Source organism: Trichomonas vaginalis, chromosome II (genome assembly GCF_026262505.1).
Source record: "Trichomonas vaginalis G3 chromosome II, whole genome shotgun sequence".
Lineage (NCBI taxonomy): Eukaryota > Parabasalia > Trichomonadida > Trichomonadidae > Trichomonas > Trichomonas vaginalis.
Window position 1 is genome coordinate 16,773,530 of NC_067204.1, and position 12,962 is coordinate 16,786,491.

Here is a 12,962-nt window from a genome sequence, read left to right on the forward strand (position 1 = left end):
CTCTTCGAATTGAAGCAAAACAAGGTTTATACTCACAAGCAATACAAATACATTGACAGAATAGTTCTTTACACAAACAATGGAAAATGTTATAGAATAGCAGTTTTTGCTGAACCAAAATATTTTCATAAAGCAAAGAAAGTTGGTATAACTGAAATGGTGAAAGTTCTTGAAGCAGACAAAAATATAACTTCAAAACTTACAGATATTTCTAAAGGTAAGTTTATAATACAATATTATGTCAAAACTGGCGTACTGTCAATATTTGACGGAGAGAAGTCAGTTCAAGAACAACCTTACTGACCTGCTGCCAAAATCTGCTCGATGGAAGCTGTCGTTATGCCAATCTGAGGAGCCCCAGCAGGTTTCATCGAACGAATCTTCAAAGAGCATCTTCCGTGAAAAGTGCTATTGGTTTTGTAAACTTCTTTGCTCAGTTCATATGGACCGTCTCTGTCACCAGTATATTGTATTTGTACAGTACCAACAGTTGAAATACCACCCATAAAGTCTTCTGAGTCAGCAAATGGAATGCCAAGCCAAAAGTTTGAACGGTCTCCATTTGTATATTGAGTTTTTTGACTTCCTGTATGAGTCCATACTTTCACATATGGCATAATAGAACTTTGCATTTCAGGGTTAATGGTTGTTGTGAAGTTGTTGTTAAAGTTCATAGCATCTAATGTCAAGTTGTATGACCTCATATCCTCAACTGTAGAATATTCTTCTCTTGGATAATATTTGCCATCTATGTTTATATGATATTAATACCAGGGTTGTAGAAACAAGAATAGTCATTTATAGTTCGTCTGAACAGTACAAACATAGTATCTGCGTGTTTCATTGCAGTTGTTAAAGCAATATCTGTTCTTGCACCTGCGGTTCCTGGATTTTGGTTTCCAACTTCACCTGCAAAGTCTTTGACAGATATTTGGTGTATAGGGAACATAAGTGGAACTGCAATATATTTGGCAGCTAAAGCATTTGAAATATCTGGGTCCAACATATAGACTGCAAGTCTGCTTTCTATTCTCTTGCATTCAAACTGTTCGCATGTAAACCTAACTGGGTCCCAAGCAGTTCCAGCAGCATTGAAATAATACCTTACTTCAGTGTTGAGGTTTGAGAAACCAAAGTCTAAGTCAACCTTATCTTTGCAAAATTCGGCGAATGACGTTTGATTTGCTCCCTTTACGTCTGTAAGAGTGAATGGGTCTTGCGTTGGTGCAATGACTAAGTTATTTTGCTTGGAGTAAGTTCGATAGAAATTTTTTCCTGCCCAGTTTGGCAAGTATCTTAAAAACCTGAAGATGAGGAAAGATGACAAAGGAACTCTAAGTTTCAGTTTTACTTTAGTGACAGCATTTCCATCTGAACCAGAAAGTTAACATAAACTCCTGGAACGTTAGGGTCAAGTCTTCTTATTTTCTCAATGGTTGCGTACTGGTCTGTTTGTTCTCTAGCTTGTGGTTGTACTGAGTTTCTCAAAGCGAACCATTCATAGTTTGCCCATGTTACTGTTTGGACTAGGTCAGAGTTAGAATATATCTTATATCCCATGAAAACTTCTGGAGCATATTGGTATCCGACATAGAAAATTCCATTGCAACCTTTCTTGTCAGACAACTTGGTAGAAGGTTTTATTTCAATGTCTTGTTCCACGTATAAGAATGAGTTGTCAATAGAAATTATATGAAACCTGTCGCAAGCAATATCTACTGTTGTTGAAGAACCTTCACCAAACTCACCTACATTTCCATAAGAAACAGCAGTTGTATATTCGTAAGTTCCAGGAACTATTTCTGACCTTCTAATGGCATTGTCGCATTCGTTATACCATTCGGAAACATTTCCATTCATGGCATCCAAAACTGTTGGCGTTATATTCTGAGCGGCGTACATTTCATATGGGTAAAAATATAGAATAGTTGGATTTATTTGTCATAATAGAACCCACGTGGACCAAGCTTTACTTTCTTCCTGACTGAGTTTTTAACTCTTCTTTTTCCTTCATTGCCACTACTTTCACTAGATGAAGTTACTTCTTCACTACTTTCTACAACTCTTCTCTTCTTCTTTGGTGCCGCTTTTGGTAACTTGCCCTCTGCTTCAAGTTGTTGCATCTTTGCCTCATGTTCACCTAGTATGTTGTAAATTTCCCATGTCCTTTTTGCCTTTGGGCTCTGGTCGCCCATCTCAGGTAACCTATATCCTAGAAAGAGTTTGTCATAGTTTGTATTTGAGTCTTCGCGTATTGTTTGTATGACTCTTTCCTGAGTTTCAGGTTCAAGCTCTTCAAACAGTGCCTGTCCATATGGAATAAGCTCGTTTCCAAATATATGTTTTTGTAGCCATTCTGGTTTTCTTTCCATGTTACCAATAATATCTTTTGTGAATGGGAAAGCTTCTACCCAATGTTTTAGTCTTGCGTCATTTATTTCTGTAGTTGGTTTTATTTTGTCAAGGAACATGTTTTTCAATACTAACATTTCATTTGGTACTGTCCATTTGAGTTTTCTTAAATATTCATCCCTTCTCAGTTCATTGTCTGCAAAGTAAGTTTTTATGACATTTTGCAAACTTTCGTTTGCAAGGTCATGTACAATAGGTTCTCTTCCTTCGCTCTCCCTAACTTTCTTTCTAAACTCTTCACCAAATATACCATCTCTATGGTTCTGTGTAGTTCTTTGAGATAAATGTTCTAGAACGTCAGGTGTATATTTCCATCAGCCATGTTCATTTCATACTGGTCCAAAATATCTGCATCTTTCATATCTTTCAATGGCATTAAAGCCGCGCTGAAAATACCAGCTATATCTGGTTCACCATTCACTTCCATTGCGTCTACAACTTCTTGGAATTGTGGTTGTAAGTTTATGAACCACCTATCCGAATTAGCTTTATGACCCCATCTCATTGTAGTTCCATAGTCTGCAGAAACAAAAGTAGGTCTGTTTCCATCTTGGTTAGGTTCTGAATGAACTTTAAACAATGTTTCATTTCTATATGTTTTCTTGAAATTTAACCTTTTATTTTCACCGAGTTCATCCAAAGATTGAACGTTAAATGCTCGTAAGTAAAAAGGGTTGTTGTATTTGTGTACATTTTCTTTCAGTACTTCCATTCTATGCTGAATATTTTCATCTGGTGTTGGAGTCTTTTGTATGTCGGCAAACATTTTTCGATATTCTTCTACTATGTCAGCCGAATTTTTTTTAGACTCTTGGAAAGGTTCCATATTCTCCGCATACACTTGTTGAAGGTCAAGATTTTTCGGCTGTTCCAAATCTTCATCTAGTTCTGTGAAGTTAGTTTCCAAAGGAGGGACTTGTTCGTTTCCTTCAGGCTCTTCTAGCTGTTGTTGCTGAACTATTTCTTCCATGTCTGGTTGTATCTGAACTTCTTCCTGTGGAGTTTCTTGTACCTCATCTGCTGGCATTTCATATATTCCGAGACCGTTTTCAACAATTTCCCTATCTACGTCATCCGCATTCATAAGCCTTTGTTCTTTCGTTCCGTCTCTATTTTTTACGCGTTTCATGACGAAAGTTGAATTGTCATTTAGCTCTGACATCAAATATCTCGGAGTAAATTCGTTCATGTCATTTGGATGATATGCTATTAAATCATATCTCTTAGCGAGCTTGTATTTTCCAGGTTTGAAATTATATCCCATTTGGTGCTGAGTCATAAAGCTAAATAGGTTCGGGTCAGTATTTCCATCCTTGAACTTTCTAATAGCTTCTTTATATCTGTCACTAAAGTTAACAGTATCTGGGAAACCACACTCTTCCTTCAGCATTTTTAAGAATTCTTGGTTTCCTTGCTCTGTTTGTGCTGGTTGTGGAGGTGGTTGTTGTTGTGCAGGGTTTTGAACTGTTGGTTGTTGTGCTGGTTGTTGTTGTTGTGCTGGATTTTGAACTGTTGGTTGTTGTGCTGGATTTTGAACTGTTGGTTGTTGTTTTGGTGCATGCCTGTGTCTATGTCCATGTGACGATGTAAATGTTTTAGGTAGTCCTGGTGCAGGTGCTTCTCTTGGAGGGTTTGGTGGTATATAAGTTCCACCAGCTGGCACATATGTTCCATCTGCAGCATAATGTCCTACCTGACTTTTCGTTTTTAAGAAAGCATTTACTAGGTCTGTTTTGGTCTGTTGTAACTCTTTTTCTTGACTTTCCACAACAGTTGCTCTAACGGAGTCATAGGCACTTTGAACTGCCTGTCTCGTTGCTGCATCTGTTATTTTCGTCATATTTTGTGCTACTTCTCTTAACTCTTTGTCGAAACCTTCAGACTTCAGTTTCTTTCCAGATGAGAAGTCGTTCACTTGTTTCACCTTACTATGAAGAGCTTCGAAGGCATTCTTAAAGTCAGCATTTGTTAAAGCTTCATTTGAACTGTCTTCATCCGCTTGTATTTTTGTCCTTATTGACCCTATAAGCTGGGCTGCTTTAGCGTTGGCTTGGGCATCTAACCAGTCATTGTTAGCTTTTATATATTCTGCGCTTTTCATTGCCTTTTGCATGGCTGCGTCGTTATTTTTACTTTCTTGTGCTAAGTTTTCATACTGTACGGTTTGGTTTTGCAACTGTAAAAGTTTTTCTGCCTTTACATTTGCTTCAACTTCTTTTTTATACTCATCGCTATCCATATATGTCTTCAGGGCTTTTTGTTTTATCTCTTCATCTTTCAGTACTTTATATTGAGTAGTATGGTTTTTCAAATTTACAACATCTTGTTCCATTTTTGCTACTTCTGCTGCTTTTTCTGACACTTTTTTCGCATATTCCTCTGTACTTAGTTCTTTCAGTTGTTCTTCTTTCTTCTTTTTCTCTACGTTTAACTCATTGAGTTTCTTTGTGTGTCTGTCATATTCTAGTTTCTTTTCGTTTTCACCTATTTGCTTCTGTATGTCTATGTTTGACTTTTTGACATCTGATATTTGATTTTTGAGTGAACTCAAATTCATTTGACTTTGAGGGTTATAAGCTGTTCCGTCTGCAGCTCCACCATAGCCTGCCATTTTCGCTAAAAGTGCCGCTCTTAAACCTCCACTCTGTGCACCAATAACTCGGCTTAAAAGCATAGGGTTGCTTGACATTTGTTGCAACATAGTGGGGTCATTCAGCATTTGTTGTTGCAACTGTTGTTGTGGTGTCAGTCTTACTTTTGGATGTTTCAATGCTCCCTTCCTCTTACGTATATTCTTACGTAGCTTACGTGGCATTTTAAGTGAAGTTAAAAAGCGGTTTTTGACAGATGTTTATATGACACTTTTTGTTCAGCACAAAAAACTACTCGGTCAAAGTGTACGATGAAATTCATGAAAATTCAAGAGGGTAGAAATGAGGTTAGAAAAGAGGTTAGATCTAACCTTCTACCCTAAACATTATTTTTTGGTCATTTACGCTCATTACGATGAAATCATGACAAAACATTTACGAAGAAGTCTTGACAAAACATGTACGAAGAAGTCTTGACAAAACATTTACGAAGAAGTCTTGACAAAACATTTACGATGAAATCATGACAAAACATTTACGATGAAGTCTTGACAAAACATTTACGAAGAAGTCTTGACAAAACATTTACGATGAAATCATGACAAAACATTTACGATGAAATCATGAGTTTTCTACGATGTTAGAAAACATGTTAGAAAACGTGTTAGATCTAACATGCTAACATAAACATTATTTTTGGTCATTTACGCTCATTACGAAGAAGTTTGACAAAACATTTACGATGAAATCATGACAAAACATTTACGATGAAATCATGAGTTTTCTACGATGTTAGAAAACATGTTAGAAAACGTGTTAGATCTAACATGCTAACATAAACATTATTTTTGGTCATTTACGCTCATTACGAAGAAGTTTGACAAAACATTTACGATGAAATCATGACAAAAAAGTCAACGGCTGGTCGGCTGGGGTTCGGTCCTCCTCTTGGGTCTTGGGAAAAATTTCTTATGGGCTAGAAGGCACGAAGTGCCTGGAAGCCCATCCCAAGAAAAAAAAACTTCATTTATACTAAACATCTTCAGGGCTAGAAGGCACGAAGTGCCTGGAAGCCCCACTACCTTTTTTTTTTTTTTTTTTTTTTTTTTTTTAAATATAAAGTATTCTTTTGTGATTTATCAAATAGCTCAATTTTAAAATAGATTTTATTCTAATAATAAATTGAATGAGTTTCGCTTACGTTTAGAATTTAATGATTTTTTCGTTCACAGAAGAGTCATTGATATCCAATATCACAAAACAGCAAAGACACACCATAATAAATGATATTGAAGCTAAATATTACATATTTCAACATATCTAAAAAATTATTAAGATTAGATCTCATGCAATGCCGAGCAGTTTCCTAAAGCATAATTACTTATTTATACAGAATCATGTATATCATTTTCATATTGCAAATTATATATATTCTCACGAAGCAACATGAAATAGACTGTCCGAATTTAAATTCAAATAAAAATCTAATTCCAAAGATTTTCTTACAATATGTAATCTCGGTGTTGATTACTCGAATACAAAGGATGCACGTAATTTACAAATAGTTGCATTAATAGTAGTACAACAAAAATTTGATTTTTAGCTTGTCACTTGATATATAAAAATTGCAAAAACTCAATCAAAAATAGGATTTGGACAACTTTTTAAAATTGTGAGAAAAATTATATCGGCACATTCTATTCAATTTTAAAGTATTTCTTTCATATTCCAATCGATTATTCAATAATTGCCAATCACAAATTTTAGTTCAAAATTCAAAAAAACCTAATTTTAAACTGTCTTTCATATGTAAAGTCTCCTATTCAAATTTTTAAAAAGGGGTTTTATCAATATTGTGGGGGAGAGGACGATAAGGAGACCGACCAAATGAAAACACTCAATTTTTAGGCATGCCTCAGAAAAATATAAATAAAAATTATATGATATTATGCATGAGGATAGTATATAGATTAAAATAATAATGCTTTATTTTCCCTCTCAATTTTGTAACGTGCTCGAGGAAAATGGTATTACTGAATATAGAATCAGTAATAGGAATACAACAAAACAAATAATATTTTTTTGGATAACAAAGCGTCAAAAGATTATTGAAAATCTGATAAATTGGTAATAAATCAGTGTTACAAGTAGAATAAATCCAACAAAGTGGATGTGATTTTGTAAGGTAACAATTTACATTAAATTCTCTCTTCTTGAGCATCTAATTTGGCAAGCTTTGAGAACAATGAGAAAATTCTTTGTAATAATGGGTATCTTTTCATCATGGAAGATCTGTGTTTTAAATCCTTATAATGACTTTTCTAAAAAGATAATTATGCGTTTTGAAATTCGTGAAATTTGGAATCAGTAAATGAAATCCAACCTCTTTATGAAGCACATCTATGCAAATTTTGATCTTATTTGATCAAAAATGCTTTATTATGGTTTTCTGTAAGAAGATCGAGTTGGTTCCCATTAGAAAGAAAAGTGACAAGAATGAAAAAATTCATATTTTCTTAATATTATTAGTGTATAAAGATCATTTTTATGTTCAATTTAAAATCCATTTTTATCTGAATTTTGGAGTTTTTGACAGATTTTGAAAATTGCATCAAGCAAATTAAAAATAATTTATGATTTTGATATACTGATAATCCTTTTATAGAATAGTATTTCTTCTTACCAGCTTAAAAACACTAAAAACCATATAGTTGCATTTAATAGAAGTGCAAATTCTCAATGCATGTATATTTAATAATGTATTCTTAGTCATATTGCATCAAATTAATAAAAGTAACTAAGGGGATATGATTGCTTTAATATAACATAAACATTAAAATTATCAAATGAGATATATTCCGAAAATGAGCATAATCAACTTGTATTCAAACATACTAACAGAATATGTTCGATTTATACTTCAAAAGCTTTTAATATTTGCTTATAAAATATGATATTTAAACTATTCCAAACAAAGTTGAATTAATCCAATTGAATTATCAGAACACTTATTTAAACTAGGCTAAGATTTATATTTTAATAACAGTTCTGAATAATTCAGATAATTAATACGAGTGGGGGACAAACTCGCCCATTGTCACTTTTCATTAACCTTAAACTTGTAATTTTCATTATTTTTAATTAACCTTATTTCTTTCCCAATTCCTGATTTATTTTATTCACTTACTATTAAAAGTCACATTTTAATAAAATATAATAATTTATTTATAGCATTTTTTACTATACTGTAATAAAAAATTAATTATAATAAATTAAATGTTTATTAAATCAAATGTTTTCTTTGCAATAATATTTTTAATGTTGAGTAAACAATGTTGGGATCAAGTGTATCATTTTTCAGACCTTTCTGAACAGCTTCAAGCATACTGATGCATTCGACTTTTTTAAATTGTGTCATTTCTTCGAAATCTCTTGTGACTTTTTTGATAACTTTAACACTTCTCTCTGAATCCAGACCTTTAATTTGCAACTTAATCAGGAATGAAGGAACAACACTGGAATATAACTCGATGACAAGTTCATCGAGTCGAAGATTTGGTTGTACACCACTTGTATGTGCCGGATACCATTGTGTCAAATTTTTTCTGAAATTAACTTTAAAAGTACTAAGTAAGATCATGAGATATAGCAATATATGTTTAAACCAACTTATATTTTGGTTGTACACCACTTGTATGTGCCGGATACCATTGTGTCAAATTTTTTCTGAAATTAACTTTAAAAGTACTAAGTAAGATCATGAGATATAGCAATATATGTTTAAACCAACTTATATTTTGGTTGTACACCACTTGTATGTGCCGGATACCATTGTGTCAAATTTTTTCTGAAATTAACTTTAAAAGTACTAAGTAAGATCATTTATTTTTGCATAATATAATGCCAATATGGTTTCTTTTGATTTTATTTCATTTATAAGCAAATCAGATTTACCCAAAAACTCCACTCCATAAGCGTTCATTTGCTAAATTAAAAAGTGACAATGGGCTAGTCTGTCCCTTTCTCAATTAATACAATTTTTGAAATCTTCATCACACAAATAGTATTGTTCAAAATTTCGTGTGCAATTTATGAATACATAGGTGATATAACGCGTTCTTGTATTGTTTTATGTTTTTGGAAAGATTGAATATATTTAATATTTTATCAACAATATATCTATGAACAAAACTTTGAAAAAAGAAACTATTTATGATGCCTATTTATATGGTAGAATAAAAGTCTCGAAGTAGGCTACAGGCGAGGAGAAGTTACGTATGAAAAGGAGTTTAATTTCAGATGAAATCTCGCAAAATTAACATTGTTTTAACCATATAAATGTTGTAAACAGAAATTCATCAAAAGTGACACCTCAGAAAAGCTAAAAATAATTGAATTTTTGGAACTTTTGATAGAGCACGTTTTTAAATATTAATTAAAGTAAATGTATATTTTGTAAAGATTCTTTTTTAAAAAAATAAAATTTTGAAGAAGAACACAAAATCTTCTGAAAAATAATATCACATAAACGCATATTATTTTCTAATATATAACTATTTTATATAAAATCAAATGAGTGGGGGACAAACTCGCCCATTGTCACTTTTCATTAACCTTAAACTTGTAATTTTCATTATTTTTAATTAACCTTATTTCTTTCCCAATTCCTGATTTATTTTATTCACTTACTATTAAAAGTCACATTAATAAAATATAATAATTTATTTATAGCATTTTTTACTATACTGTAATAAAAAATTAATTATAATAAATTAAATGTTTATTAAATCAAATGTTTTCTTTGCAATAATATTTTTAATGTTGAGTAAACAATGTTGGGATCAAGTGTATCATTTTTCAGACCTTTCTGAACAGCTTCAAGCATACTGATGCATTCGACTTTTTTAAATTGTGTCATTTCTTCGAAATCTCTTGTGACTTTTTTGATAACTTTAACACTTCTCTCTGAATCCAGACCTTTAATTTGCAACTTAATCAGGAATGAAGGAACAACACTGGAATATAACTCGATGACAAGTTCATCGAGTCGAAGATTTGGTTGTACACCACTTGTATGTGCCGGATACCATTGTGTCAAATTTTTTCTGAAATTAACTTTAAAAGTACTAAGTAAGATCATGAGATATAGCAATATATGTTTAAACCAACTTATATTTTGGTTGTACACCACTTGTATGTGCCGGATACCATTGTGTCAAATTTTTTCTGAAATTAACTTTAAAAGTACTAAGTAAGATCATGAGATATAGCAATATATGTTTAAACCAACTTATATTTTGGTTGTACACCACTTGTATGTGCCGGATACCATTGTGTCAAATTTTTTCTGAAATTAACTTTAAAAGTACTAAGTAAGATCATTTATTTTTGCATAATATAATGCCAATATGGTTTCTTTTGATTTTATTTCATTTATAAGCAAATCAGATTTACCCAAAAACTCCACTCCATAAGCGTTCATTTGCTAAATTAAAAAGTGACAATGGGCTAGTCTGTCCCTTTCTCAATTAATACAATTTTTTGATAATCTTCATCAACAAATAAGTATTGTTCAAAATTTCGTGTGCAATTTATGAATACATAGGGTGATATAACGCGTTCTTGTATTGTTTTATGTTTTTGGAAAGATTGAATATATTTAATATTTTATCAACAATATATCTATGAACAAACTTTGAAAAAAGAAACTATTTATGATGCCTATTTATATGGTAGAAAATAAAAGTCTCGAAGTAGGCTACAGGCGAGGAGAAGTTACGTATGAAAAGGAGTTTAATTTCAGATGAAATCTCGCAAAATTAACATTGTTTTAACCATATAAATGTTGTAAACAGAAATTCATCAAAAGTGACACCTCAGAAAAGCTAAAATATTGAATTTTTGGAACTTTTGATAGAGCACGTTTTTAAATATTAATTAAAGTAAATGTATATTTTGTAAAGATTCTTTTTTTAAAAAAATAAAATTTTGAAGAAGAACACAAAATCTTCTGAAAAATAATATCACATAAACGCATATTATTTTCTAATATATAACTATTTTATATAAAAATCAAATGAGTGGGGGACAAACTCGCCCATTGTCACTTTTCATTAACCTTAAACTTGTAATTTTCATTATTTTTAATTAACCTTATTTCTTTCCCAATTCCTGATTTATTTTATTCACTTACTATTAAAAGTCACATTAATAAAATATAATAATTTATTTATAGCATTTTTTACTATACTGTAATAAAAAATTAATTATAATAAATTAAATGTTTATTAAATCAAATGTTTTCTTTGCAATAATATTTTTAATGTTGAGTAAACAATGTTGGGATCAAGTGTATCATTTTTCAGACCTTTCTGAACAGCTTCAAGCATACTGATGCATTCGACTTTTTTAAATTGTGTCATTTCTTCGAAATCTCTTGTGACTTTTTTGATAACTTTAACACTTCTCTCTGAATCCAGACCTTTAATTTGCAACTTAATCAGGAATGAAGGAACAACACTGGAATATAACTCGATGACAAGTTCATCGAGTCGAAGATTTGGTTGTACACCACTTGTATGTGCCGGATACCATTGTGTCAAATTTTTTCTGAAATTAACTTTAAAAGTACTAAGTAAGATCATGAGATATAGCAATATATGTTTAAACCAACTTATATTTTGGTTGTACACCACTTGTATGTGCCGGATACCATTGTGTCAAATTTTTTCTGAAATTAACTTTAAAAGTACTAAGTAAGATCATGAGATATAGCAATATATGTTTAAACCAACTTATATTTTGGTTGTACACCACTTGTATGTGCCGGATACCATTGTGTCAAATTTTTTCTGAAATTAACTTTAAAAGTACTAAGTAAGATCATGAGATATAGCAATATATGTTTAAACCAACTTATATTTTGGTTGTACACCACTTGTATGTGCCGGATACCATTGTGTCAAATTTTTTCTGAAATTAACTTTAAAAGTACTAAGTAAGATCATTTATTTTTGCATAATATAATGCCAATATGGTTTCTTTTGATTTTATTTCATTTATAAGCAAATCAGATTTACCCAAAAACTCCACTCCATAAGCGTTCATTTGCTAAATTAAAAAGTGACAATGGGCTAGTCTGTCCCTTTCTCAATTAATACAATTTTTGATAATCTTATCAACAAATAAGTATTGTTCAAAATTTCGTGTGCAATTTATGAATACATAGGGTGATATAACGCGTTCTTGTATTGTTTTATGTTTTTGGAAAGATTGAATATATTTAATATTTTATCAACAATATATCTATGAACAAATTTGAAAAAAGAAACTATTTATGATGCCTATTTATATGGTAGAAAATAAAAGTCTCGAAGTAGGCTACAGGCGAGGAGAAGTTACGTATGAAAAGGAGTTTAATTTCAGATGAAATCTCGCAAAATTAACATTGTTTTAACCATATAAATGTTGTAAACAGAAATTCATCAAAAGTGACACCTCAGAAAAGCTAAAATATTGAATTTTTGGAACTTTTGATAGAGCACGTTTTTAAATATTAATTAAAGTAAATGTATATTTTGTAAAGATTCTTTTTTAAAAAAAATAAAATTTTGAAGAAGAACACAAAATCTTCTGAAAAATAATATCACATAAACGCATATTATTTTCTAATATATAACTATTTTATATAAAAATCAAATGAGTGGGGGACAAACTCGCCCATTGTCACTTTTCATTAACCTTAAACTTGTAATTTTCATTATTTTTAATTAACCTTATTTCTTTCCCAATTCCTGATTTATTTTATTCACTTACTATTAAAAGTCACATTAATAAAATATAATAATTTATTTATAGCATTTTTTTACTATACTGTAATAAAAAATTAATTATAATAAATTAAATGTTTATTAAATCAAATGTTTTCTTTGCAATAATATTTTTAATGTTGAGTAAACA

General features: G+C 31.1%; 3 protein-coding genes across 3 annotated transcripts, besides 8 other annotated features; all 3 read right to left on the reverse strand.

Annotated features, from left to right (window-relative positions):
- Window positions 1-2,974: part of a mobile genetic element that runs on past the window's edge.
- TVAGG3_0557450 (uncharacterized protein) lies at window positions 1,361-1,902 on the reverse strand (the record flags this gene model as incomplete). Its single annotated transcript, XM_051238385.1, has 1 exon — window positions 1,361-1,902. A coding segment is annotated over one exon (542 nt), but the record flags the coding sequence as incomplete, so codon positions are not given.
- TVAGG3_0557460 (protein of unknown function, DUF4106 family) lies at window positions 1,935-2,372 on the reverse strand (the record flags this gene model as incomplete). Its single annotated transcript, XM_051238386.1, has 1 exon — window positions 1,935-2,372. The coding sequence occupies one exon, from the start codon at window positions 2,370-2,372 to the stop codon at window positions 1,935-1,937; it is 438 nt and encodes a 145-aa protein (XP_051096210.1).
- A 1,358-nt stretch (window positions 2,975-4,332) lies between the features above and the next one.
- TVAGG3_0557470 (protein of unknown function, DUF4106 family) lies at window positions 4,333-5,227 on the reverse strand (the record flags this gene model as incomplete). Its single annotated transcript, XM_051238387.1, has 1 exon — window positions 4,333-5,227. A coding segment is annotated over one exon (895 nt), but the record flags the coding sequence as incomplete, so codon positions are not given.
- A 2,848-nt stretch (window positions 5,228-8,075) lies between these two features.
- Window positions 8,076-9,029: a mobile genetic element.
- Window positions 9,030-9,342: 313 nt separating this feature from the next.
- Window positions 9,343-9,380: a mobile genetic element.
- Window positions 9,381-9,577: 197 nt separating this feature from the next.
- Window positions 9,578-10,529: a mobile genetic element.
- A 317-nt stretch (window positions 10,530-10,846) lies between these two features.
- Window positions 10,847-10,884: a mobile genetic element.
- A 197-nt stretch (window positions 10,885-11,081) lies between these two features.
- Window positions 11,082-12,154: a mobile genetic element.
- Window positions 12,155-12,468: 314 nt separating this feature from the next.
- Window positions 12,469-12,506: a mobile genetic element.
- Window positions 12,507-12,703: 197 nt separating this feature from the next.
- Window positions 12,704-12,962: part of a mobile genetic element that runs on past the window's edge.